General features: G+C 69.6%; 3 protein-coding genes across 6 annotated transcripts in view; 2 read left to right on the top strand and 1 right to left on the bottom strand.

The window, feature by feature from the left end:
• Positions 1-233: 233 nt before the first annotated feature.
• On the bottom strand, positions 234-23,842 carry COL5A3 (collagen type V alpha 3 chain). 4 transcript variants are annotated; one of them, XM_075134246.1, is made up of 68 exons: positions 23,579-23,842; positions 21,024-21,134; positions 17,058-17,225; positions 16,682-16,895; positions 16,451-16,613; positions 15,797-15,919; positions 15,483-15,629; positions 14,256-14,366; positions 14,009-14,176; positions 13,816-13,863; positions 13,682-13,723; positions 13,545-13,607; positions 13,277-13,351; positions 13,045-13,128; positions 12,912-12,968; positions 12,743-12,796; positions 12,574-12,627; positions 12,408-12,461; positions 12,264-12,317; positions 12,138-12,191; positions 12,018-12,062; positions 11,755-11,808; positions 11,550-11,594; positions 11,265-11,318; positions 11,119-11,163; positions 10,943-10,996; positions 10,789-10,833; positions 10,637-10,690; positions 10,483-10,527; positions 10,214-10,267; positions 9,878-9,985; positions 9,743-9,796; positions 9,603-9,656; positions 9,283-9,327; positions 8,683-8,736; positions 8,473-8,517; positions 8,252-8,305; positions 8,025-8,078; positions 7,894-7,947; positions 7,688-7,795; positions 7,442-7,531; positions 7,295-7,348; positions 6,994-7,101; positions 6,768-6,875; positions 6,348-6,401; positions 6,152-6,205; positions 5,897-6,004; positions 5,689-5,742; positions 5,485-5,538; positions 5,344-5,397; positions 5,172-5,225; positions 4,894-5,001; positions 4,670-4,723; positions 4,348-4,401; positions 4,096-4,149; positions 3,923-3,976; positions 3,662-3,769; positions 3,428-3,481; positions 3,287-3,340; positions 3,069-3,176; positions 2,895-2,948; positions 2,655-2,690; positions 2,480-2,533; positions 2,096-2,339; positions 1,822-1,934; positions 1,584-1,652; positions 1,208-1,444; positions 234-1,081 (listed from the first exon to the last, which is right to left on the bottom strand). In XM_075134246.1, the coding sequence occupies exons 3-68, from the start codon at positions 17,191-17,193 to the stop codon at positions 935-937; spliced, it is 5,220 nt and encodes a 1,739-aa protein (XP_074990347.1). In that variant the 5' UTR covers positions 17,194-17,225; positions 21,024-21,134; positions 23,579-23,842; the 3' UTR covers positions 234-934. The 4 variants fall into 4 exon arrangements, with proteins under 4 accessions (XP_074990347.1, XP_074990348.1, XP_074990346.1 ...); XM_075134247.1 differs by lacking the exon at positions 23,579-23,842 and adding an exon at positions 22,252-22,339; XM_075134245.1 differs by lacking the exon at positions 23,579-23,842 and adding an exon at positions 21,344-21,469.
• Positions 20,364-22,288, top strand: RDH8 (retinol dehydrogenase 8). The gene is made up of 6 exons (XM_075134308.1): positions 20,364-20,469; positions 21,115-21,276; positions 21,354-21,533; positions 21,617-21,710; positions 21,798-21,981; positions 22,064-22,288. The coding sequence occupies exons 1-6, from the start codon at positions 20,364-20,366 to the stop codon at positions 22,286-22,288; spliced, it is 951 nt and encodes a 316-aa protein (XP_074990409.1).
• A 20-nt stretch (positions 23,843-23,862) lies between the features above and the next one.
• Positions 23,863-25,514, top strand: part of LOC142073859 (uncharacterized) — a 6,106-nt gene continuing 4,454 nt past the window's right edge. Inside the window, exons 1-4 of the mRNA XM_075134083.1 lie at positions 23,863-23,962; positions 24,676-24,846; positions 24,985-25,086; positions 25,369-25,419. Coding sequence (XP_074990184.1) covers positions 23,945-23,962; positions 24,676-24,846; positions 24,985-25,086; positions 25,369-25,419 — 342 coding nt within the window. The 5' untranslated portion in view covers positions 23,863-23,944. The remainder of the gene's footprint in view (positions 23,963-24,675; positions 24,847-24,984; positions 25,087-25,368; positions 25,420-25,514) is intronic.

Genomic DNA, 25,514 nt, shown 5'->3' with positions numbered 1-25,514 from the left:
TCCCATGGGGACACAGCGATGGGTCCCCAGGGTGGGGGCAGCTCCCTGGGACTCGGTGGGGGCAGGAGGGGCCGGCAGCGGGCGCGTGCCCAAGCCAAATCCCCGTGCGCAATGGCCTCGCGCGCCCTCGTGCAACTGGGGACACGAGGCCGGCAGCCTCAGGGCGCCACGAACCCCAGTTTGGGGTGTGCAGCCCCCACCCACCCCACAAAGGCTACTCGTTTCCATGGAAATCGGCAAGGATTCGGGGTGGGAGACGGCTTCGATACAGTCGGTTTATCGTACAGCAACTGCAACGGCACCGGGACCGGGGCTGAGCCTCGCGTGCGGCCCCAGCCCTGTCCCAACCTCCCCACGTCCCCTCTGCCGCGTGGGACGGGGCTCTGCCGCGAGCTGGGGCGCTCCCCCCACCCCAAGGGGGCTCCCCCCGCCACCCGTTCCCCCCAAGGAGGGGCAGAGCGTTGTGGGGGTGAAGGAGGAGGTTTAACACCCACCACCGAATCCCCCCCGGCTCGTGTCCTGGCCTGGCACGGGGACACCGGCCCCGTGGTGGCCAGGGAGGGGGCTGGATCCGGGCCCATCCGATCCCCGCAGGCATCGGGATGGGGCTCGCGGTGTTGCCGTGCCGAGGGCACGTCCAGTGCTTCACTAAGGGGGCTCTCGGGGAGCGTTGTAGCACCACGGGGAGGGGGCTGGCTTGAACCCCCTCCCTACAGTCTGGGGCACCCTGCCCCAGCTTCCCCCCACCCCCCGGGACCCGGCAGTATAAATAAGGGGGGGCCGTGCGGGTGGGGGGGGATGGCGCTGCGGCAGCTCCGAGTCCTGAGAATGCCAGAGCAGGCCCTGGGTCACTGTCCCTGGCGCAGGGGGTGGCAGAGGGAGCGGAGACCCCCCCCCCAAGCCGTCCCTCCCCGCGCGCTGTCCGGGGCCGCACTCAGCCCATGAAGCAGACGGGGCCCAGCTCGAAACCAAATTTCTGGTTGGCGTCTCCAAAGTCAAGGACGGCCACGTCCGTCAGGGGCAGCCGCTCGACGCGGGACGAGGTCACCTCCAGAACCGTCCGCTCCTGGCCATGGCGTCCCTGCGGGAAGGCGGCAAACGTGACGTACGGGGTGCCCGGGTGTTTCGTACGCAGGCTGGGATGAGCAATGGGGGGAGGCAGGCGGTGGGGACGGAGATACGGGGTCCTCGCGGCTTGGGGACTCACCTGGCAGCCGTCGTGGAGGGCACGGATGGGGGCGGCCGGGTGGTTGTGCCCCAGCTCCTCCTCGTTGGCCCCGCGGAAGCGCAGGGCACGGGCGAAGGTGCCGGCGCGGGCATCGTACCAGGCGACGGCGTGCTGGCAGTTCAGCGTGAAGTTCTGGCGGGCGCTGGCGCTCAGGAGACGCAGGAAGGTGAGTTGGGTCACCGGCACGGCGTTCCCGTCTACGTCCACGTAGGAGAACTGGGAGAAGGACAGCACGGGGGCTGAGACACAGGCACCCATCTGCACCCGCCCGCCCAGGGGCCGGGGCGACGCCACGCAGGGGGTCTGCCTTCCCCCCCACCCCAGGCCGGAGCACGAGGAGCTCCCACGCTCCCACCTTCTTGCCCCTTTTGAAGGTGCTGTACCACTTTCCCGGCTTTTCCCTGTTCCAGGCGGCCAGTCGGACCTGGGGGTGACAGAGACGCTGTTTGGGGGTGAAGCCTCTCCAACCCCTGACCCCACAGAGCAGGGGGAAAAGCGAGCCCCAAACTCTCCCCATCACGTCCCCACCGGGAGGGCTCCCGCGGGGGTTGCTTTTGGATACCCAGATCCTCTCCGCCCTCGCTCAAACTCACAGCCTCAAATTTTTTATCGGGGAAAAGACAGGTCTCGCCGCCGGCTGTGAAGTTACAGAACACCCGGAAGGCGTCTCGGGAGCAGCCCTGGTTGGGGTCAATCCAGTACTCGCCTGGGAAGGGGGGCAGGAAGGACAGACAGACGGATGGTCTGGCTCTCTGCTGGCTCTGGCCAGGCAGACGCCGCACGGGCACTGCCTGGCATGATGTAAAGTCCCCCTTGGAGGGGGTTTTGGCGTCCCCTCTCCCTCAAACTGGTCCCCCAAAACCTCACCGTCCTGGAGGTGCGGGTGGCAAAGCTGCAGCTCCCTGCAGACCCGCGCGGGGCTCTCGGGGGTGCCCAGGGGCCGTCTCAGCTGCTCCACCTCGGTGCGCAGGGAGCTGAGCGATGCGTACACTTCCTCCAGCCCCTCGTAATCCCGGGGGGCTCCCTGCTGCCCCGGAGCCCCTTCGGTCGCTCGCCGGTGCCTCCTGCTCCGGCTCGAGGGCAGCGGCTCCAGCAGCTCAGCTGGGCGGCCCTGGGACAGACAGGGATGAAGGGGTGAGAGCGGCAGACGGGGGGGCCAGGCAGCAGGGTGAGAGGGGCCGGGGGACATGGGTGCCCTCCCGGGAGGGGACAGACGTGAAGCGGTGGCTGTCCAAAGCATCCCTTTCTCACCGGTGGTCCCGGGGGACCGGGGGGGCCTGTGTCACCTCGGGGACCCAGAGCACCCTGCAAAAGAAGAGGACTCAGCACCGCGGCGCTCGGTCCCTGCGACGGACCCTTGGTTCTCCCCTGGGAGCACATCAGGAGCTGCCCCCCTGCCCCGTCCCCATCCCTCCCCAGCACTCACCGGTGAGCCTTTGGAGCCCTTCTGGCCCAAGGGTCCCTGCGGGGAAGAGAAGAGAGGAGAGGGGCACTGGCGGGGCACGCGGTGATCCCATGGCAGCTGCCCCCCGAAGCCCTCCCTGGGGCTCCGACTCCCCCCTGCCCCTCTCACGCTCCCGGGGACGAAGCCCCCAGGCGTCTGCGGGGGAGTTAAGGGCAAGCAGGAGACCCTTGGTGAACCCACACAGCGCAGGCAGATACTCACCGAGAGCCCGGGGGGGCCGGGGGGCCCAGTGGGGCCAGTGGGGCCAGCCAGACCCTGTGGATAGAGACAGCATCAGCCCCGTGCTCGAGGGGGCTGCGCCCCATCAGCCCCTTTACCTTATCTCCCCCCACTTTCACCCAGCCCCTGAGTTCAGGGGAGACACCAAATACTCACAGGGTCTCCTTTGGGTCCTGGGGGGCCCTGGATGCCCGGGAGCCCCTGGTCTCCTTTCTCCCCCATCTCTCCTGGCGGTCCAATGAGCCCAATCAGTCCAGCGTGGCCCTGGGGGCAAAGGGCAGCGTCAGGCAGCCCCCTCCCCAGGACCAGGGGGGCTCGGGGACGAGTCCGGGGTGAGGGACCCCAGCTCCTGCACAACCGTCACCTCGTCTCACCTTATCTCCCTTGTGGCCGGGGTCTCCCTTGAGACCAGGCAAACCCACGGGACCCTGCAAGAAGCCAAGAGGGTGTCACGCACCCTGGACCGTGCCCAGCTCAGACCACCCGTGCCCAAGGCTCGCTCACCCTTGACTTACCAGGGGGCCGGGTGGTCCCGCTTGTCCCGGAGCCCCCAGCAGACCTTGTTCACCCTGGAAGAGACTCTGTGTGGGAGGGGGGCCCGAGGCTGAGCTCCCCCTCAAGCTGCGACCTCCCAGCCTGCAGCCATCGTGCCCGAGGGGACGTCCCCCAGCTGCAGCTGATCGGGGCTTCGAGGACACGGGAAGCCCCTCACGGGCACAGGAACGTCCCCCCCGCAGCCCCCGACTCACGGCAGGGCCGGGGATCCCACGCAGTCCTTCAGAGCCCGGCCGCCCCGGCGGCCCCTGTGCCCCCACGGGGCCCGTCTTCCCGGGCGGCCCCTCCGTGCCAGGCTGTCCCTGGGGACAGGAGGACAGACAGAGCTGAGGCTGGCACCCCTTGGGACCCAGCCCCACCTCCCTGGGAGGGGGTCTGGTCCTGCCCCAGGCTGGTGGAGGCTTCTGGAGGGGAGTGGGTTTGGGGAGCCCTGGGGCGTACCGGCCACCGCTCACCTTGGCACCCTTCTCGCCCTGACGGCCCTCGCGCCCCATGGGTCCCACGGGTCCCTGGACGAGGGGACAGAAGACACCAGAAGCTGCGTGCTGGCCCGGGCCAGCCCCGCTCGCAGTCCCGCTTTACCCCGCGCTGTCCCTCCCCATCTCACCCTCGCCCTTCTCCTACTCACCCTCCGTCCGGGGGGACCCGGGGGACCCGGCTCCCCCGATGCACCTGGTGGACCCTGAAACGAACCCAGTGGGAATTTGGGGTGAGGGGAGAGTCCCACAGCCGGGACTGGGGGAAGCGTGGAGGGCGAGGGAAGAGCCCGGGGCATCAGCACAGCCCAGCTAGAGCCCCTCGAGCCCCCCAGCCCAGGGTGGTCCCACTGGGAATGTGACCCCCCTCCTGCAGCCACGATACCCCCAGCTGCCCCACTCACCGGCAGACCGGGGTCCCCGCTGTCACCCTTCTCTCCAGCAGCTCCGTCCAGACCCTGTGACACAGGGGAGGGTGAGCACTCACCCAGCCGAGCCCCCCCCAGCCCACCCCAAGCTGTCGGGACACCGGGAAGCACCAGCAAGGCGAAGCGGGGAGAGAACCGCAGTGTCCCGGCACCTCCCAACCCCACCACCACCCCAGGGTGACAGCAGCAGGTGACACCGGAGCGCCGTGGGGGGGACGTGGGGACTGGCTCCAGCCCTGGGGAAGCCCCAGGAGTGGGGCTGCTTCTGCTCCACGGCCTCTCTAAGGGGGCTACTCACCGGCACGCCGGGGTCTCCGGGTGGGCCGGGATCACCAGGGAAGCCGATGGGACCCTGCAGAAAGAATGGGACAGGAGCGTGGGACTGGGAGGGAGCCCCAGACCTTCTCCGTGCTGGGAAAGCAGAGGCAGGGAAAGGGATTAGAGCCTGCAGGGCTATCGGGGGGGAAAGCGGGGGCTCGGGGCAGCGTCCCCCTGCCTCTCCATGCTCACTCCTCCCCTTACCAGGTTGCCTTTGGCTCCGTCCTCTCCGGGTGGGCCCTTCTTGCCAGGGGGTCCAGCTGCTCCCGACTGCCCCGCATCTCCCTTCTCCCCCACATCTCCTTTCACACCCTGCGGAGGGATGGGAGGTCACGTTAGAGCGGGGAAGGGGCAGCTGGGGCAGTAAAATGTTCACCAGGAGCTCTGCCTGTGCTTTCTGTGGCCAGCGAGAGCAGGATCTGGCCCCTAGTCTCCTTGTCTTACCCCCCACGAGCCACCTCGTTCCACTCTGCGATACTCACGGGTGGTCCGGGCTCCCCCGGGGCTCCGGGATCTCCCGCTTCGCCCGGCTCACCCTGGGTGAGAGAAAAGCAAACGGGGCAGATGCTGCCGGGTGCTGGGTGGTGCGGGCAGCTCTGCCCAGCCCCAGCACCCAGACCGAGACCCACGCCGCCCTCCCGAACGCGGGCTTACCTTTTCTCCCACGGCACCCGGCTGTCCCACGCCGCCCGGCATTCCCTGGGGGCCCTAAAGGCAAAAGGATGGGGGGTACCCACGTTGGGGGCAGCCCCTGCATCCAGCAGCCCCCGCCGAGCCCCCCAGGGCCGTACTCACCTCGGCACCACTGGGTCCCTGTGGCCCTCGGGGTCCCGGCGCGCCGGGGGGGCCCTGTGGGGAGTACAGAGGTGGGTCAGACTGCAAAGGGTGGCTGAGCTGTGCAGCTCCCACGGGAGAGGAAGATGTGGGAAGCTGGAGACAGAAGGAGGCGAAGGGGAAAGGGTGGGCGCGCAGAACGGGAGGGTCGCGGGGTTTCCTTACCATGGGGCCGACGTCTCCGTTCTCGCCCTTCTCGCCCGGTGGGCCTGGCATGCCCTGTGGGGGGCACGGGTTAGCCCGGGGGGTCTGGAAGCCCCTCGGGCAAGGCAGGGGGTGCCCTGGCCCGGGCTGGCTGCGCAGAGCCCAGAGTCGTGCGTCCCTTGTCCCTCCTGTCCTGGCAGACCCAAGCCCACCCCGCTCCCCTCCTTACCTGCAGGCCAGGGGGGCCACTTAGGCCAAGGTGACCCCGCGATCCCTCATCTCCTTTCTGCCCAAACATCCCCTGCTGCCCGCGGCGCCCCGGCTCCCCGTCCGCTCCCTGCAAAGGGAGAGGTTGGGGTCAGCACCCCCTGCCCCACAGAAACCCCAATGCGTGGGGTGGAAGGGCAGGAAGGGAGCCAAGAGGGGAGGTGGGGTTCAGTTGAGGGAATTAATGGGGTGGGAAGGGTGCTCGGCAGCTACTCACCGCAGGGCCAGGGTGCCCGATGGGTCCCTGGATTCCTGTCGGTCCCGGGGGGCCCTGTGGGACAGGAGCACCCACATAAGGTTAGGGCAGCTCCCAAACATCTCCCGCCTCACTGCTCCCCATCTCCCCCCGCTCCCGGAGCCGCTCTGCCCCCCGGAGAACCCCCTCCCGGGCAGAGCAGCCCCTTGGCACTCACCGCCTCGCCCTTGTCGCCTTTGCTGCCCTTCTGTCCGGGAAGCCCCATCTCACCCTGCCGCAAAAGGAAGACGGTGAGAGCCCGCGGCCGGCGAGAGACGGCGAGGAGGGAGTGCGGGCAGCCAGGGAAAGCTGCCATGGCTGGAGAGCCACGGCCAAGGAAATCCCAGCACCGGGGAAACCTGCCACCACCTGGGAAGCAGTGCCAAGGAAGCCTGCCAGGACCAACAGCCCGCTGCTGCCCGGGGAATCCCCACTCCCGGGAAGCCATAGGGGAAAACTGCCCCATCCCGGAGGTCCCCCAGCCCTGGGACATGCCCTCTGCCAGGGGACTTGTCCCCAGTGCCCGTCCCTGTGCTGTCGGTAGCGATGTGTGAAGGAGCCATTGCTGGAGGTGCTGGCTTGCGTCCCCCCGACTTACCTTGTCCCCATCTTCTCCGGCAGGGCCGGGGGGTCCGCCCGGACCCGGCAGCCCCAGGGGACCCTGGATCCCGTCATGCCCGGCCGGACCCATGGGACCCCGCTCGCCCTGCAGGCAGGAAGGGGAAGGGCTGAAAGCAGAGCTGGCCAGGACCCACGGGAGACACAGCTTGTCCCAGCGCTGCCCCACGCCTCCTGCCTCACCCCACACACCCTCGCGCACCTACCGGGGAGCCCTTCTCGCCAACAGGACCGGGGGGGCCCTGTGCACCCCCCCGGCCCGGCAGTCCAATGCCTCCAGCAGCCCCCGTGGGGCCTCGCTCTCCGGGAGAACCCTGGGGAGAAGACAGAGGTGGGGTGGAGGGAAGAAGGCCCCGGCAGTCTTCCTCTTCTCCAAAGAAACCTTTCTCTTTATCAACTAGAATTCTAAGCAGGCTGGCAAAATTGCTCCCTAAGGAGTACATATATTCCAAGGGAAACCCCAAAACTTCGGGTAACTCCTCAAACGTCACGATGCTTTGTACTCACCGTGGGTCCAGGGGGACCAGGGGGACCTTCCCCACCCTTCAAGCCAGGTGGACCCTGTAGGAGGGCAGGGAAGATGGTTAGAAAGGACCCCACTCCCCTTTCGTGAGGACCGTAACAGGCTGTGTTCAAGCCTGGGACAGCACTGACCGTCTCGCCGGGTGCCCCCCGTGTGCCAGGAAAGCCGTGGATGCCTGGGGGGCCGCTCTTACCGGGGATGCCAGCGGGGCCGGGGTCACCCTGCAAAGTGGAGAGGAGGAGCAGGGAGCTTTGCTCCGTCCCCACCAAGCCGGGGAGAGCCCTCGTGCCCTGCAGAGCTCAGAGGGGACCCAGCCCCGCTTGGCTCAGGCTTGTGGTGGTCCGGGTGAGCGGTCGGACCCCCGGCGCGGCTCCTACCTTGGCTCCTTCTCGGCCAGCAGCTCCGGGCAGGCCCTGTTCCCCGGGGGGGCCGGGGGGGCCTGGGTGCCCCCTCTCTCCCACAGGTCCCGTCTCGCCTGATTTACCCTGTGGGGAGAGAGAGCAGGGTGAGCACCTGGGGGTCCCTGCATCCCACGGGGCTCGCTTCAACACGAACACCTCCTGCCTCCATCCCCAGCACTCACCTGGGGTCCCACCACCCCTGTGGGGCCGGGGGGGCCGGTTTTGCCATGAAATCCCTGCGGAGGAGAGAGGGGTTAATGTCGGGTATTGCCAGGCGTCCCCCCGCCCCAGGCAACGGAGGCAGAGGACCCACCGGCTCGCCACGCTGTCCCGGGTGTCCTGGCAAGCCGTCCTTCCCGGCGGGACCCTGGGCAGGAGCAGAGGTAACGGGGTGGGGGACACGGGCTGCGGAGCTGGGCTTCCCCCTCCGCTGCCTGCACCCCACGGGGTGTGAGGAGGAGGAGGAGGACGTGCCGGCCCAACCCTGACCCCACACCGTCCCAAGCACAGGCAGGACCACGTGCAGACATCACCACTTACAGGGGGACCTTTCGTGCCCGGGAAGCCGTTGGGTCCCTGCGGACCTTGGGGACCCTGCGGGAAGGGGAGAAAACTCACGGTCAGCGACTTTCCCCATGGCCCCACAGCACCCAGACCCTCTCCCCATGCCCGGCACCCCGTTTTCCCCGTGCTCAGTCCCTTCCCGGGGTGCCTTTGCAGGAGGACACCCCTCCGCTGTGCATCGACCACCCTCCATTTACCTTCTCTCCCACCGCGCCGGGGGCCCCATCATGGCCAGGATCTCCCTGGGGAGACAGAAACAGGCTGGGGGCAGCAGCGAAGACCCCCACCCTCCCCACCGCCCTACATCAGACCCACTGCCAGCACCCAGAGCCACGGAGCCCTGAGCACGGCGGGGAGGCGGGGATGGGGGGGACAGCGGGGACCCCGTTGGCCAAGCTCCCACCTACCTTCGGGCCGGGTTTCCCCGTGGGACCGGGCAGACCTCGCTCCCCTGGGAGGCCCTGGGCAGGCAGGAGGCAAAGAGCGGGGTGAGAAGGTGTGGGGCAGGGAGTGGGGCTGGGAGTGGGGTGAGGAGAGGGGAGACGGGGCTGGAAGTGGGGGGTAGGGGGGCTGGGAGCGGGGTGGGGAGCTGGGGGACTGGGATGGGAATGGGCCAGGGAGCTGGGAGGGACATGACTGGCTCCAGAGTGATTCCCATGGGATACAGGCGGAAGTTTGGGATCTGGTAGTTGTAGGTTATAGTGGTCCCCAGGGTCTGGTTGCCGTGGGAAACGACCAGCTCCAGCCTAATTGCCACGGGATACCGGCAGTGGAGCCTGTTGCCGTGGGATATGGCAGACCCCAAGCTCTGTTGCCACGGGTTACAGCCGGCCCTAGGATGGTTGCCGTGGGATACGATCCACCCGGGAATGGTTGTGGTGGGATGCAGCTGGACCCCGGGGATGGTCACGGCGGAATACAGCCGGCCCCTGCGGTAGTCACCGGCCACGGCACAGGGGGTGATTCCTGTCACCCCCCAGTTCAGGGCCAGGGCTGTGGTTACTCACCGGGGGCCCTCGCTGTCCTGTCTGCCCAGCCTGGCCGGCCTTGCCCTGCGGGGAAAGAGGAGGTGGTGGGGAGAGCAGCGCATGGGGCAGCCCCCCACTCGCCCACGCTCCCCCCACGTGCCCCCCGAGGGGACAGAGCGTTTGCGAGAGGGCAGGTAGCTCGGGAACGGAGTGGCCACGGGGCTGGGTCCCTTCCCCGGCTCTGAGCTCAGCCCAGCCCCTCTCTGGCTCGCAGAGGGGGTGTCAGAGCAGGACGTGGGGGACAGGGAATGGCCCCGAGGGATGGGACAGGGTGACCCAGCGGGACAGGGCTGACTCACCCTCTTGCCTTTCTCTCCTGCAAGCCCCATGGGACCCTGGAAGCCAGTGGAGCCCTAAGGAGGGAGAGGACAAGTGACAACCCAGGGCCAACGAGGCACCTGGGGTTCTGGGGACACCCCGAAAGCTCCCCTGTGCTCACCTTGGGGCCCTGGCGCCCGGGATAGCCCGGGAGACCCGGCACTCCCAGCTTGCCCTGCAAGGGAGAGAGCAGAGTTGAGCCACGGACTACAGGGGACGCGGGGATGGGGACAGGGGGACACAGGGCTCCCCTCACCTTCTCGCCTGCAGGGCCAGGAGCGCCCGGTTCCCCCATGGGACCCGTCTGCCCCTTCAGCCCCTCGGGGCCGTCCTCGCCGCGGGGGCCCAGCAGGCCCTGGTCACCCTGGAACGGTAACGCGGAGGGGCGGGGAGCACGCTGCCAGGGGGACAGGGCTGCTCCCTCGGGTCCCCAGCCGTCCCCCCAGACAGAGCTCGGCTCCATGCCCCCCAACACCACCCCGAATCCTGCAGCCAGCCAGCAAAAGCCCACAGGGCTTCGTGGCACCTGCAGCCAACCCACACAGCCCTGACGAGGAGACCCCCACCAACCCCACCCCGGGACCCCACTTACCCTGTCGCCCTTGGGGCCCATGTCCCCCTTAAAGCCGGGGAATCCATCTTCTCCCTGAACAGAGGCACATTTTGGGGGGGGGCTGAGACTGCGTTAGCCCTGGTGCAAGCCCCAGATGGGGTCAGAGTGTGAGGCTGAGCCCCAAATCCCAAGACAGAGGGGCTGCCGCCCAGGCGTCCCCCCCACCCGCAGTTATCTCAGGGCAGGGATGAGTGCCCCCCAACAGCAGGGACCCCCCATTCCCTGCTGTCCCCCCCGACACCTCTTACCTTCTCCCCTTTGCTGCCCTTCAGGCCCCGCACGCCAAAAGCTCCCTGCAGAGATACAGAGGGGTTGGAGGGAGGACCCCAAACCCGGGGGACACTGCCTGACCCCCCACACCGTGCCTCGGCAGAGCCCGGCGGAGCGGGGGGCTGTGCTTACCTTCACCCCACGGGGTCCGGGATAGCCGACGGGACCAGGGGCACCCACAGGGCCCTGGGGACAGAGAGAAAGTCAGCAAAAATGGGATCCCCCCTTGGAAAGAGGACCCCTTCCCCCTGCCCAGGGCATGGCGGGGGGGATGAGCCCCTTACCTGGAGCCCCTTCTCTCCGGCTGGCCCTTCTCGGCCGGGGTGACCCTGCAGGGACGCAGAAGAGGTGAGCCCCAAGCTGGGACGGTGACGCTGCCCTGTGGTCCCTGCTCCGCCGGGGACCGGAGTGAGCCCCCAGCCCCTCACCGGTACTCACCGGGGGCCCGTCGGCACCAGCCACACCCTGTATTCCCGGCTTCCCCGGCGGGCCCTGGGCGAGAGGGGGATGTGTGGGGATGCAGAGGGACTGGGGTCACCCCTGCGGCTCCCCAGCACCCGCTGAGAAGCCGGGGCAGCTCCAGACCCCCCCATCCATGCTGGATCCTGACTCACCTTCTCCCCTGGCAGCCCGACGGGGCCCTGGGGACCGGGCAGACCCTGCGAGAGAACAGACCGGGGTGCTGGGAAGGGACTGAGGGAGCACCCGAGCCCCCAGCCCCGTGGGGACACCCCGCCGGCCCCCCATCACCTCCACGTACCTGCGGACCGGGGTTCCCTTGCTGTCCTGGGGGTCCCGGCTCCCCGTGGATTCCCTGGAGGGGGGGGCAGAGAAAGTCCATCAGCATAGCAAAAAACCCCCTCAGACCCCAGGATGTGCCACTCCGACCCTCGCTGCACCCCTGTGCACCCTCCCGGCACACGCACCCCACGAGGGCACGTGGCAGCTCTCGACGCAGCCCTGCCTCCCACTCCCTGGAGCATCCCGGTCTCTCGCTGGTTAATTCAGGCTGGGTGCTCCCAGAGGGACCCCCACTGACACCCACCACGTTGCCTTTGGGCCCCGGGGCTCCGTCGATGCCGCTGGCACCCTGCGGAGAAAGGAGGGAGGGTCAGGGCGATGCTGCGCCCCAAGGTGACGCCACACCAAGGACGATGCCGTGCCCAGGCTGATGGGTGACAGAGAAAAATCCCCTTGGCCCGAGGTGGGGACAGACGGACGGACGGACAGGCAGAAGCGGTGTCTCATACCGGTGGTCCGGGGGGCCCGGGGGAGCCGCGTGAGCCGACCAGGCCTCGCATACCCTAGGGCCAAGGACAGAGGGGTCAGTGGGGGCTCAGATGGCAGCGCTGAGCCCAGCACCCCGTATTCCCTGGGGTGGGGGAGTCCAGTGCCCACATCTCTCCTCCAAAAAGCCACGGGGAGAAAGCCGGGGGTCAGGCTTGCCCCCCACCACTCCTGGGGCTGAGGGAGAAGCCAGGCCAGGCTCCCGGTGCTGGCAGCAGGGACTTACGGGTTCCCCAGGCTGCCCCCGAGGTCCCGGAAGGCCGTCGGAACCCTAGAGAGGACAGAGCGGAGCTGAGCCAACGCCAGCGGTGCCTGATCCTTCCCCATCCCTCCCCACGCTCCTCACCTTGGTGCCTTTCTCCCCGGGGGGGCCCGCTGGTCCTGGCTTCCCCACGTCACCCTGCGGAAGAGAGAGGGTGAAGCAGCATGGGGACGGTGGTGGCAGGAGGGGACACGGCGCGGTCCCACTTACCCTGTGGCCCTTCTCACCCGGCAGCCCCGGCAGCCCGTCGAAGCCCCTGTCACCCTGTGGGGTAGGACAGGCGTCAGGCTGAGCCCACGTCACCCCCTGCCGCACAAGGACCTGGGTGTCCCGGCCCCCCCACCCGGCCGAGACCTTGGCTCCGGTTTCTCCCGGGAGACCCCTGGCACCGTCCGCTCCTGCGCGACCCTGCAAGACAAGGCGAGGGAGTGGGAAGGGACCCTCGGAAAGGGACAACCTGGCACGCGACAGCGGACCAGGACATTTTGGGGGAGGCAAAACCCAAACCCCCAGCTCTTACTCGTCTGCCCAGCTTCCCCGGCGGCCCCGGTGGTCCCTGCATCCCCCGGGGACCCTGATGGAGAAGAGGGGAGGGCGTCAGGGCTGGGTTTGCCTGCAGCCTGCCAGAGCTCTGCCAGGGGCATAACCCCGCACGCCCTCCTCGCACAGCCCAGCCGAGCAAGACTGACCCGTGGCCCCATGTCCCCCGCCTCTCCTTTCAGGCCCGGGTGTCCGGGTAGACCCTACAAAAACAGGAGACCCTGCCATGAGGGTTTGCTGGATGCGGAGATGTGCCCGACAAGGTGCGTCTTAGTGGGGTGGGCACCCCACGGCGGCCCCCCCACCAGCTGTACTCACCAGCGGTCCCGGGCGGCCGGTCAGCCCCATGGGACCTGGGGGACCCTTCATGGCAAGCTGGGGAGAGAAGGGAGGAGAGGGGTGAGGGGGAACGGGGAGGCTGGGCAGGGGGGCTGGTCACGGGGGTCCTTACCTTCGCCTGCTGCAGGATCGCTTGGGCTTGAGCTTCTTGGAAAGAGACGGTGGGACCCTTGAGGGAGTCTCCGCCAAACTGGAACTGGGGGGGAAGGAGCAGGGTGAGGAACGGGGGGAGCCACTGGCCCCCAGCCCCCGGGGACGGCCAGCCTAGAGAGCTGTCCCCCACCAGACTCTGCAGGGAGCAGGCGGGAGGGTCCCCGAGGGTCCCATCCTGCCCCAGCACTTACCGGCAACATGATCATGGTCCCCGCCGGGCCACGGATCCCATCAGCTCCCGGCAGCCCCGGCCGTCCCGCGGGACCCTGGCGGAGCGGAAAGGGTGGATAAGCCGACATCGCGCCGGCAGAAGCCAGGCTGTCAGGTCAGGGCTTGCAGCTCCATCGCCCCGCACGCACGCCGGCATGCATCGGCAGGACCGCCGGGACGCCTGCGGCCCCAGCCCTGCCGCGGGGCAGCTCTGGCCCCGTCACAACCCCCTCCCCGTCTGCTCCGTACCTGATCTCCGGGGTCCCCGGGCAGCCCTGGGAGCCCCGGTGGTCCCAGGGGACCCGTTTCCCCCTGCGGAGAACACGGAGGCGTGTTAACGCTTTGTCATCTCCAATCCCTCCCCTCAGCAGCCCCTCGCTCCTCACCGCAGGGCCCGGCGGTCCCGGCGGCCCCTCGAATTGTCGACCCTAAAGAAGAGAGCGAGCCCCATCCTGCGAACCGTCTCAGATGGGTGGCCCTGGGGTGCCACACGTCCCCAGGGGGGCTGTGCCCCACTCACCGGCTCCACGATGGCTGGTTCACCCTTCTGCCCCTTCAAGCTGGGCTCCTGCAAAACACCGGGGTGAGGAGAAACGGCCAAGAGCTTGGGCTGGGGTGAAGGGCTCCAAACCGCCTACGTGGCCCCTAGACCCCATACCGTGGCCACAGCTCGGCCGGCTGGAGCTGGGGGGGGTCCCGGTCCTCATCCCCGCTGTTACCTGGGGAGCCTGGATCACCGTCTCCTCCCGCTCGGCAGGGCCGAACCGCTCCTGGCTCGCAGGGTCCCCGTCGTAGTAGTCCTCGTAGCCTGGTGGCTCCGTGCCGTCAGCCCCAGCGACTCCATCCTCCTCAAGTTCAAGCACAAGCTCCTCACCAGCGTCCTAAGGGACGGAGAGATGCTGGGGGTGCGAAAAGGGGGGGACCTCCCCTGCCTGCCCCAGCCCCCAGCCTTGGTGCTACCTCGAAGGGGTCGGTGCCGTTCAGGGTGACGCTCACGGTGGTGGCAAGGCTGGAGGGGACCGGCGGCGGGGAGCTCTCCTCCGCGGACGGCGTCGGTGTGGGCGCGCTGGCCTTGGGCGATGCGGAAAGGGCGCAGGGTGAGGAAGGGAGCGCTGCGGCAGAGGGAGGTGCTGGCCCATGACCCTTGTGGGGTCCCGCAGGCCGGCAGGGCCAGGGGATGCCCTGCTTTTGGGGGGACCACGGTCGTACTCGGGACATCCCCACCCCACCGCAGCCACTGCCCGGCTTTGGGACACCGGAGCCGTTCCCCTTTTGGGACAAGGCACTGGGAACCCCGCTCCCTGGGGACCACCGGCTAGCAGCGATGCTGCGGCAGAGGGGAAGGCGAGCCAGCGCTCGGCAGCTGCTCGCTCCCAGGCTCGGGGGCGGGCGTCCCCCCCCACGCCGGGGCCGCATGGCTCCTGGCTCCAAGCAGCACCTGGAGCATGGCCACCCCTCGCCGGGTCTCTCCGGCCCGGCTCAGCCAAGGCTGACTCATCGGCAGGAGGGGCCAGCGTCCCTGGGCCGCCCTTGGCCAGCGCCGCCGTTCCCAGCTGCAGCCGTGACCCATTTCCAGAGCCAAAGAGGCCGAAGGCAGAGGCGGGGGGCTGCCTCCTGCCCTGCCCCGCCGTCTCCACCCAGGGGATCCCCACCAGCTCCCGGGACACGCTCCGCAAGGCCGGGAGCCGTGGGGATGGCTCAGCCCCAGGTGCCAGCAGGATCGGCATCCTTGTGGGGATGCGCCGGTCGCCCGGGCTCCCCCAAATCCCGGGGAGGAGCCGTTCTGGCCAGAGCCCTGCAGTCCCGTCCAACAGACCCAAAGGTCCGGCTCCACGGGGGCCAGAGCGGCTGGAGCCGGCCTGCTTTGTCCCAGACCATGCAAAGAGGAGGCCGGGAGTCGCTCTGGATGCAAGAGGCCACGTGTGGCACGACACGAGCTTCGTGCACAGGCAGCGCCAGCTCTAGGATGCATCTGGGTCCACCGCAGGCCATGCACACCCGGAGCCGCTCTGCATTTAAGGCAGATTTGGGTCCCAGCTGTCCCGTCTCAGCACGAGGAGCCAAGCCGCGGCAGCGGCGAGCTGCGGAGCGGGCACGCCGCAGCCAAGCGCAAGCAGCAGGTTAGCAGAGCTGGGTTAACCGGGGTGGGTTAAGCAGCCGCAGAGGGGCGTTAGTCACGCTCTCTACCTGGCTGGCCGTGACGGAGGGCACGGAGGCCTCGTGCTGTTCCAGCAGCTCCTTGTTCCTCCTCTTCTTGCCCTTGCCCTTGCGCTTGCCTTTCCCCTTTCCCTTCTTGCCCTTCCTACGTGGGGCGACAGTGGGCTCCAGGCCGCTCTGCATGGGCAGCACAGATGCCGGCGGGGAGAGAAATGCGGGCGTCAGGGGTGCTGGCAGCACCCACGGTGATACCAAGCCTGGCAGCATCCCTGCGGGCTGCCCGGCAGGGTGGGGGCTCCACAGGGTCCCCCCCAGCCTTTCCGCTTCCCAACTTGGGTGCCTACCTCCTCTGGGAAGGGGGACAGGAGCGGGTAGAGCAGGGGCTGGTCGCAGCCTGGCATGTAGAGCTGGCAGTAGGAGCGGGCAGCCTCGGGGTCGGCCACGATCAGCAGCTGCTGGACATCGCCCTGTGGCAAAGGAGAAGGGGGGAGCACGAGGGAGTGGGTTTTCTGCCCCCCCATATCTCCACCCCGGGCCAGTTGGGTGCCCACGCGCACCCCGGACATGTGTGCAAGAGCCGCTGCTCGTGGCCAGCCCTGTCCCTGCGGCAGGCGGCCGGCCCGTGGGCGGCTCGGGGAGGCCAGCGTGGACACCCCCTCGGCCGGGCGGAGGGTGCGGGGGGCGGCAAGCGAACAAAGGGACCCTTGTCTGCCTGCTGGGGACAAAATGAGCAGGGCGGGGGGCCAGCCCCACTCGCTGCCTCAATGCGGCCTCTTTGCCCGTGGCCCCTGACATTTGCAGTGGGCAGGAATGCAGGGAGGGGAACCAGGTCACCCCACGGGGACAGGGACACCCCATGGGGACAGAGAGAAGCCCCCAGCACAACTGAGGCCTCTACCGACCGCGGCAACTGGGTGCCCCCCTTCCCCGGACCCCTCACTACCAGGGCAAGGGTGCTGCAGGACAGCCAGGCACAAGGATTTGGGGAGAGGACCCACCTCGAACACCTCCTCATCCAAGAGGCGGGCCCCGAAAATCGTCACCCCCTCAGTGCTAACGAGGGGCTGAGGTCCCCGCTCCAGCGGCAGCGTGGCCAGGAGGTGACAATCCACCAGCAAGGAGACGTTGGTGCCCTCCACGGCCAGCGCCACGCGGTGCCACCTGCGGAGATGGGACTCGGTCGCAGCGAGAGGGGCCGGAGAGACCCCCTGTCACCCCCCGACGCTCACCTGCCGTCGGCCAGGTTGACCCTGCGGAAAACGGGGTACTGCTCGGGGGCCGGCCGCCCCTCCTGGTCCTCGTAGAGGAAGACGGGCGAGAGTCCGATCTCCACGCCCAGCTGCTGCACGCCTCGCTCGTCGTAGATGGAGAGCAGGAAGGCTTGTCCTCCGCGCCGGGCACGCAGCGTGGCCAGGATGGAAAAGTCCTCAGGGAAGGAGCCATCTGCAGCAGGAAGGAAAGGGGGCAGCCATCAGGCTGAGCCGCCCCCCTCCGATGCACCCCGAGAGGCGGCTCTGCACCCCAAAAGGGGATGCTCGCCCTTGGAGCGGCTTGGTTTGCACCCCGCGATGGGCTCGGCGGCCCCGCGGCCGCCCGGTGCCGTACCGGGGAAGAGCTGCCGGGTGGGTGCGCTGAGCTGGGTGCGGTTGTCCACGTGGAAAGCGAAATCGGGGTCTTCGGTCCCCGGACGTTGCGGACAAATCCCGGCGGTGACGGAGACGCCATCCCGGCCATCCTGCATGCCCAGCGTCTGCAGCACGTCCACGGGCACCGCTGCGGAGCGAGCGGGGACCCTTCAGGGGGTGGGGGGACCCACCGGAGACACCCCGGCCGCTCTCCGCGCTTCCAGCCGGGGACCGCGGCCGCGTCCCCATCCCCCTGCCTGCCTCCTGCCAAGCCGGGCCGGCCCGGTGCCAGGCAGCTGTGTGGGCCCAAGGTCCGGTCCCGCGGCCGCCAGATTCCTTCACCGCATTCCTCCGCCCCCGGCCCCGCTCTGCACCCCACGGCATGGGTGCACCCCGCGGGGCGGGAGAGCTCCGTCACCCATGGGAGACCCCCGTTACCCCTAAGCGCAGCCCGGCTGCACCCAACTGGGGACGTGGGGAGAGGGTTGGGGGTGCTGCCCTCTCTCCGCGGGGAGCCGCACCCCAATCATCGGCTGCGCCCGGGCGTGTGGAGGGTTAATCCGGCGCAGCCAGGTGTGCACGGGGGGGTGCGGGCTGGGGGAGATGACTGCAGCCACATCAGACAGCACCGGGGCCCCCCCAGCCCGGGGCAGCAGCCACCCTCCCTGCCGGAGAGGCCTGTCCGGGCAGGCCAGGCAGGGGGATCCAGGTTGGGGGGGGGGGGGCAATTCCTCCTGGGGCTCCCCAAGCTGTCCTCAGCGCCCCCCTAGCCTGGCTGGGGCACCCCAAGAATGAGTGGGGGCACAGCGGGAGAGGGCCAGGCTGGGAACGGGCTGACCCCCGCTCCGGCCGAGCCGTCTCTCAGGCCCTCCTGACCCCGGCACATGGGTCCGGCTTCCTGCCGGCGCTCCCCGGGGAGAGCTGCCGGGGTTGGGGCGGGGGCCCCCCCCGGGTTGCAAACCCCCCAGTACGGTCCAGGGCTGGTGGGTGGCCCTGGTGTGGCTGTACTGGCCAAGCCCCTCCGGATGCCAGACCCGGGCGTGTGCGGCGTGGGGGGCTCGGGGAGCTGGCGGGGGGCGGACGGGGGTGCCAGCGGCTCGGCACCGCTCTTGGTAAAGCCAAGGGGTAGGGTGCGGCGAAGCAGGCGGGAGCTGGGTGAGGGGGGGCCCCTATGGCCCCCCACGGCCTCTGGGAGCCCGTGCCGGCGTTAATCCCCGTTATTCATGCCCCCAGACCCCCCCGCTGCCCCCCGGCCAGGGAACCCAGGCGTCCGGCTCCCCATGCCGCCTGCACCCCCACCCCAGAGGCAGCACCCCTACCAAGGGACCCGGGGGGTGCACCCCTGCCCTGGGGGGAGCACCCCTACCAAGGGACCCGGGGGGTGCACCCCTGCCCTGGGGGGAGCACCCCTACCAAGGGACCCGGGGGGTGCACCCCTGCCCTGGGGGGAGCACCCTTGTCCCACAGGGACCACCCCCTCTCCACGGGGAGCACCCCTACCAAGGGACACGGGGGGAGCATCCCCAAGGGACCCACAGGGAACACCCACACCACGGGGCGGGGGGGTCCCTGTCACCAGCTGTGCCATCCCACGGGGGACCCCCAGAGCCCCATTCCGCCGGGTCCCCCTCAGGGGTGCCCCGACCCCCCCCCCCCGGGACGACGTGGACCCCCCCCGGCCCTGTCCGTGGTGCTGAAGGCGGCGGGGCCCCCGGGGGGCCCCACGCGTGACAGCACCGGGGATCCCGCGGGGACTCCCGCGTCCCCTCGGTCCCCACGCTGGATCCACGGAGCTCAACCCGCCGGTGCCCCCCACCTCCCCGCGGAGCCGGAGCAGGGAGAGCGAGCGGGGACACGCGTGGGCGTGGGGTCCCTCCACCCGGTGCGCGTTACCTGCCCTGGCCGGGGGCAGCCCCTGCAGCACGGCGAAGAGAGCGGCGAGGAGCGCGGCGGGGACCGGGCGACCCTCCATGCCCGGCCCGGCGGGTGCCCGGTGCCCGGTACCGGAGCTCGTAGCCCGCCCTGTCCGCTCCAGGCTCGTCGGGGCTGCGGGAGGGGAGGGGAGGGGAGGGGAGGGGAGGGGAGGGGAGGGGAGGGGAGGGGAGGGGAGGGGAGGGGAGGACCGGCCCGCCGGGAGCCCCCGCCTCCCGCCCGGCCCGGCCCCCGGGCGGGCCCCGGGACCGACACCGGGGAGTCCCGGCTGCGAGCTCCCACCGCCCCGAACGGTGCCGGGGGCCGACGAGAGTCCCCAGGCCCGCAGCGAGGTTTTGGGGTGCACGGCCCCCCACCCTGCTCCCAGCCCCACAGCGAGGTTTAGGGGTGCACGGCCCCCCACCCTGCTCCCAGCCATACAGCAAGTACAGGGGGGTTTGGGGTGCACGGACCCCCACCCTGCTCCCAGTCCCACGGCGAGATTTAGGGGTGCACGGGCCCCCCACCCTGCTCCCTGCCCCACAAGCAAAGACGGCAGTTTTAGGGGTGCAGAGCCCCCCAGCCCACTCCCACCCCCACAGCAAGAACAGAGCGTTTTGGGGTGCAAACCCCACCACCCCACTCCCAGCCCCACAGCAAGGACAGGGGGTTTTGGGGTGCAAAAGCCCCCCACTCCACTCCCAGCCCCACAGCAAGATTTAGGGGTGCAGAGCCCCCCACCCCAACCCCACAGCAAGGACAGGGCGTTTTGGGGTGCAAAACCCCCACCGCACTCCCTTCCCAACACCAAGGCTGGCGATTTTGGAGCGCCCATCCCCACAGCAAGACCGGGGGGGTTTGGGGGACCCCCCCACCCCCCACCCTGCGGTGCAGCTGCCGCTCGGCCGGGCTGGCCCCCGGGGCCCGGCTGGCCGGAGTCGCCCCATTGCCTCATCGCCTGAGTCACGGCCGCTCGGCTCCGCTCCCCCGGTTTTCCATTTCCCGGCAAATATTTACCCTCGTCTCTGCAGTAACGAGCCCCCGCGGATGCCCCCGGCCCCCCGAACCGAGCCCCTGCCCCCCCGCCCCGGGCTCTGTGGGCAGCGCAGCTCCCCCCCGGACCCCCATCACAGGTTGGGGTCCCCGCCGGGCGCAGGGTGGGCACCTCGCAGCCACGCGTGCCATCGCCTGTCCCCCCCCTGCCCTGCCCCCCAAGGGCTGTTGTCTCCCCGTGCCGGGGGGCAGGGGAGGGGGGCCGCAGCCCGGGGGACCCCCGTGCCCTCCCCAGGGCTGCCCCGGGGAAGGTTGATCCTGTTCCCACGTGACGTCGGGTCCTGATCTCATAAGAGACTTTGGACCGGAGGCCAGCGCAGCCATGGCCACCCTCGTGCCCCGCACCGTCCTCATCACCGGCTGCTCCTCCGGCATCGGCCTCGCCGTCGCCGTGAGGTTGGCGCAGGACCCCCAGCAGCGCTTTCAGGGTGAGGAGCGGGGAGGGGACCCTTCTACTTTCTCCTGGGAGGGGACACACGGCCCCACGTCTGAGCCGGGCAAGGAGGGGACGGGAGCGCTCCAGGATGGAGCAGCGGACTGGGGAGGGTGCGGGGTTTGGGGTCCCACCCCTCCGTGCTCACCCCATCCCTCCAGCCCCGGAGCTTCTTTCTCCTCGCAGGACTTGAAATCCCACAGCCCCAAGCTCGCAGACCCCCCCTCAGGGTGTCTGACCTGACACCGAGGCGTCCCTGTGCCCCCCACCCACCGCCCCGCCAGGCGGAGCGGAGCTGGGGACGTGGGACAGCCCCACGGGGACAGGGACAGCACGGGCAGCGCGTGGCTGCGAGCGCACACGCGTGTAACCGGGACTCGGCAGCATGTCCCACCCGGCTGGACGCACACGCGTGCGGTCCCCGCACGCCGTCCTTCCTTCCCGTGTCACCCACTGTCACACACACCCGCGCGTCCCCCCCACAACGCCGCGCCGACGCCGTGCCAGGGCTGGGGATTAGTCCCAGGGGGGGATTAAAAGCCGTGTTACCAAAGCAGCTTAGGAAACATCATCCCGGCTTGACCCTCCGACCCCAGCTGGCATTTGGGGTCCCCCTGATCGGAACTGGGGCTCCCCGCAGTCATCGCCACCATGCGGGACCTACGGAAGAAAGAGAAATTGGAGGAAGCGGCGGGAGCGGCGCTGGGAAAGACGTTGAGCATTCAACGGTTGGACGTTTGCAGCGACAGCTCGGTGGCAGAGTGCATGGGGAACATCCCCGGGGGACGGGTGGACGTGCTGGGTGAGCGGGGTGGGGCGTGGGGGGCCGCACGGGGAGGCTGGGGGGGGTCTCTGAGCTCCCCCCACACCGTGTCGCAGTGAATAACGCCGGCGTGGGGCACGTCGGTCCCGTGGAGAGTATCAGCGTGGAGGAGATGAAGCGTATCTTCGAGACCAACTTCTTCGGGGCCGTGAGGATGATCAAGGCCGTTCTCCCCGACATGAAGCGACGACAGAGCGGTCACATCGTGGTCATCAGCAGCGTCATGGGGCTGCAGGGTGAGGTGCGGGGTCCCGCTGCGGGGCGGGGGTCTCACTTCAGGGGGGGGGTCTCGTCGAGCTCAGCCCCTCTCCGCCCGTAGGGATCGTTTTCAACGACGTCTACGCCGCCTCCAAGTTCGCCGTGGAGGGATTCTGCGAGAGCCTGGCCGTGCAGCTGCTGCAGTTCAACGTCTTGTGAGTGTGAGGGGACGCGGGGGGGACCCCAGAAGGCCCAAGGGTGGCTCTGGACGCCCACCCCGAGCACCCACCCCGGCCCCGCAGCGTCTCCATGGTGGAACCGGGTCCCGTGAACACGGATTTCGAGCTGAAGCTGATGGAGGAGGTTTCACGTTCCGAATTCCCCGGCACCGACCCGGCTACCGTGCGATATTTCAAGGACGTGTACCTGCCGGCTTCCCACGAGATCTTCACCACGCTGGGGCAGAGCCCCACCGCCGTAGCCGAGGTGTGGAGCTGGGAAGAATTGGGTGGGGGGGAGCTTCTGGGGGTCATTCCCAGCCCCACATCCCGCCTCTTTCCGCTCTCAGGCGATCGTGAACGTGATCGGAGCCAGGCGTCCGGCTTTCCGCACGCAAACCAACCGCCTCTACACGCCGTTGGTGGCCCTCAAGTACGCGGATCCCTCGGGGGATCTGTCCGTGAGGACCTACTACCGCCTGCTCTTCGACTACGGCACCCTCTTCCACCTCAGCATGGGCGCCCTGCGGTGCCTCACCTGCGGCTGCTTCCGACGTAGGGTCACCCCGCTTTGAGCGGGGCACCCCAGGGTGGGGCTCGGTCCCTTGATGGTGGGGAGGGGGCTACGACTGCGGCCCCGCACCCCCCCCCCGCCCCCGGCATCGCTCACTGTATGGATGGCACCGGTGGCTGAACGCGTTCCCCGGTGCCGGAGATGGAGAAGGCGGGGGGTTCTCCCAGCGGGATGGGGTCCCGGTGGGACTGAGCTTTCCGCTGGATGGGGAGGAGGGTGGGGAGCTTTGGGGGAGCTGGGGGGGTTGAGGAGCCTTGAGGGGAGTTAGGGAAAGCTGGGGAGTGAAGAGTTTGGGGGATGGGGGCAATTTTGGGGGGCTTTGGGGAACCCTAAAGGCTAGGGAGCCTGAGGGGTGTGGGGAGCCTGGGGGTCTCTGGAGGACCTGGGGGTGTTGGGGAGGCTGGGGGGGGGTTTGGGAGCCCGGAGGGGGGCTCTGGGGAACCTGAGGGGGCTCTGGAGGGACCTGGAGGTGTTGGGGAGCCTGGGGGGGAGGGTCTGGGGGACGTGGAGGTGTTGGGAAGCCTGTGGGGGGGGTCTGGGGGACCTGGGGGTGTTGGAGGGGGGCTCAGAGGGATCTGGGGAGGCTCTGGGGGATCTGGGGGGTCTCTGGGAGACCTGGAGCTGTTAGGGAGCCCGCGGGGGGGGGCTCTGGGGGGACCTGGAGGGTCTCTGGGGCACCTGGAGGTGTTACGGAACCTGCGGGGGGGGGGTCTGGGGGCCGTGGGGGTGTTGGAGGGGGGCTTAGAGAGATCTGGGGAGGCTCTGGGGGACCTGGGGGGTCTCTGGGAGACCTGGAGGTGTTAGAGACCCTGCAGGGGGGCTCTGGGGGGACCTGGGGGGTCTCTGGGAGACCTGGAGGTGTTAGAGACCCTGCAGGGGGGCTCTGGGGGGACCTGGGGGGTCTCTGGGAGACCTGGAGGTGTTAGAGACCCTGCAGAGGGGCTCTGGGGGGACCTGGAGGTGATAGAGGCCCTGCAGGGGGGCTCTGGGGGGACCTGGGGGGTCTCTGGGAGACCTGGAGGTGTTAGAGACCCTGCAGAGGGGCTCTGGGGGGACCTGGAGGTGATAGAGGCCCTGCAGGGGGGCTCTGGGGGGACCTGGGGGGTCTCTGGGAGACCTGGAGGTGTTAGGGAGCTGTGGGGGGGGTCTCGGGGACCTGGGGGGTCTCTGGGGGACCTGGGGAGCCCAGGTGGGGCTCTGGGGGTGTTGACGAGGGCGGGGGGGGGGTTTGGGGGTCTCCAGTAAAGCGTGTGACTTCGCCCCCCCCCCACAGCCGTCCCCTCGCACTGACCTTCGCGGCGGCAGCGATACGGGACGGTGGGGCCGGGCGTTCGCCGGGCCGGGCGGGTGGGTGAGGAGGCCCCGGCCCCTCAAGCCTCGCACCCCGCCATGGAGGGAGCAGGGACAGCCGGGCCGGGCCGGGGGCGTCCCCGCGGTGCTGCGGGACAGGGTCGGGGGGAGCGGCGGGATCGGGGCGGGGGGGGGGGGGGAAAGGCCGCGTAACCATAGCAACGGCGGGCGGAACGCAGAGCGGCGGCACGGGGCGCGCCGGGCAGGGACCGGCCGGAAGTGATGCACCGGAAGTAGCCGGAACGTGCGGGAGCGTGCGCGCCGGAAGTGCCTGTGACCGCATGGTGGCGGCGGCGGCGGCGGCGAGATGGGGCGGCCGAGCAAAGTACGGGCCGGGGGGTCCGGGACACGGCGCGGCGGGCGGGAGGGAGCCGGGCCTCGGCCCCGGGGGTGCAGGGACACGGGGGACGGGAGCCAGGCCTCGGCCGGGGGGAGCGGGAGTCGGGGCGGCCCTGGAGCGCGGCAGCGGCCTGGTCCCGCCGGGGATCGGGTCCTCCCGGGGGGGCAGGAGGGGATGGGAGGCCGGCTGTCCCGGGGGTCGGGGCCTAGGGCCTTCCCGGGGGGGAAAAGAAGGGACGGGGGGCCTGGCTGTCCCGGGGGTCGGGGCCTAGGGCCTTCCCGGGGGGGAAAAGAAGGGACGGGGGGCCCGGCTGTCCCGGGGGTCGGGGCCTAGGGCCTTCCCGGGGGGGAAAAGAAGGGACGGGCGGCCCGGCTGTCCCGGGGGTCAGGGTCTAGGGCCTTCCCGGGGGGGGAAGGAGGGGACGAGGGGGTCGGCTGTCCCGGGGCCCGGGCCCTCCCGGGGGGGCAGGAGGGGATGGGGGGCATGGTTGTCCCAGGACTCAGGGGCTTGGGCCTTCCTTGGGGGGGAAAGAAGGGACGCGGGGCCCGGCCGTACCGGGGATCGGGTGTTCGGGCCCTCCCGGGGGAAAAGGAGGGGGCCCGGCTGTCCCGGGGCGCCGGAGGGGATGCCCCCCCTCTCCCCACCAACCCCACAGCCCCCATCCCTGACCACCCCGACGCCCCCCCCCGCCCCCGTAGAGCAAGAACCAGAAGAAGGAGCGAGCGGCGGCGCTGCAAAACGCCCAGCAGGAATTCGGCACCGTCCCTCACTCCTTCGTTTTCCACCGCGGCCGCGTCGGCAAGAACGTGCGGCAGCTCATCGCCGACGTGAGGAAGGTGATGGAGCCCTACACCGCCAGGGCCCTCAAGGTGAGCTCGGGGACCATCCCCCTCTGCCTGGCGGGGGGCTGGGTCCCGCCCCCCTCCCCAGGCTAAAGCGAAGCCCTCGGAGGCGGTTTGGCGCGGGGTGGGGGGGGATCTCAAGGACTCGGCCGTTTTGTGGTGCAGGTGCGGAAAAACAACTCCCTGAAGGATTTCGTGGCCGTTGCCGGGCCCCTGGGGGTGACGCATTTCTTGGTTTTCAGTAAATCGTCCTCCAGCATCAATTTTGTGAGTAGCGCGATCCCCCCGCCCCCCCCTGCCGGGCTCGGGGGGTTCAGGGGGGGCCCCTCCGCAGCGGCTCACACGGGGGTACCTGCATTTTTTTGGGGGGGGTTTCCACCTCCCCTCGCAAACGCAGATGATGAACAAAACCCTGTTGAGTTCATGCCGTGATTCTCTTCAAAGTAAACGCACTGATGCGTCTTGCACCGGCGGGGGGGTGTCGGTTACGGCGACGGCACCGCCGGCGGCTTCCCCCGGCGCTGACCGCTGCTCCTCTCCCCCCCGCAGAAGCTTTTCCGGCTGCCCGGCGGCCCGACGCTGACGTTCAAGGTGATGCAGGTGGGTGTTAACGGGAGCCCCATCCTTCCCCGCCGGCGCGAGGGGCGGCGTCTCGCCCCCTTCCTCATCCTCGCGTGTGTCTGTGTGTCCCCCCC

The sequence above is a fragment of the Calonectris borealis genome, chromosome 31, assembly GCF_964195595.1.
Source record: "Calonectris borealis chromosome 31, bCalBor7.hap1.2, whole genome shotgun sequence".
Classification (NCBI taxonomy): domain Eukaryota; kingdom Metazoa; phylum Chordata; class Aves; order Procellariiformes; family Procellariidae; genus Calonectris; species Calonectris borealis.
The sequence above is the reverse complement of the archived record's forward strand: the minus strand, read 5'-3'. Positions and strand labels throughout refer to the sequence as shown.

Coding starts and splice junctions, on each gene's coding strand:
- RDH8 (XM_075134308.1), top strand. CDS start 20,364: ATGGCCACCCTCGTGCCCCGCACCGTCCTCATCACCGGCTGCTCCTCC. Junction 20,470..21,114: donor CCCCCAGCAGCGCTTTCAGG/GTGAGGAGCGGG, acceptor GGCTCCCCGCAG/TCATCGCCACCATGCGGGAC. Junction 21,982..22,063: donor GCCCCACCGCCGTAGCCGAG/GTGTGGAGCTGG, acceptor TTCCGCTCTCAG/GCGATCGTGAACGTGATCGG.
- COL5A3 (XM_075134244.1), bottom strand. CDS start 19,049: ATGGAGGGTCGCCCGGTCCCCGCCGCGCTCCTCGCCGCTCTCTTCGCC. Junction 7,532..7,687: donor CTGGCCGAGAAGGAGCCAAG/GTAGGAGCCGCG, acceptor TCCACTTTGCAG/GGTGACCCCGGCCCCGCTGG. Junction 6,005..6,151: donor TCGGGCACCCTGGCCCTGCG/GTGAGTAGCTGC, acceptor CTCCCTTTGCAG/GGAGCGGACGGGGAGCCGGG.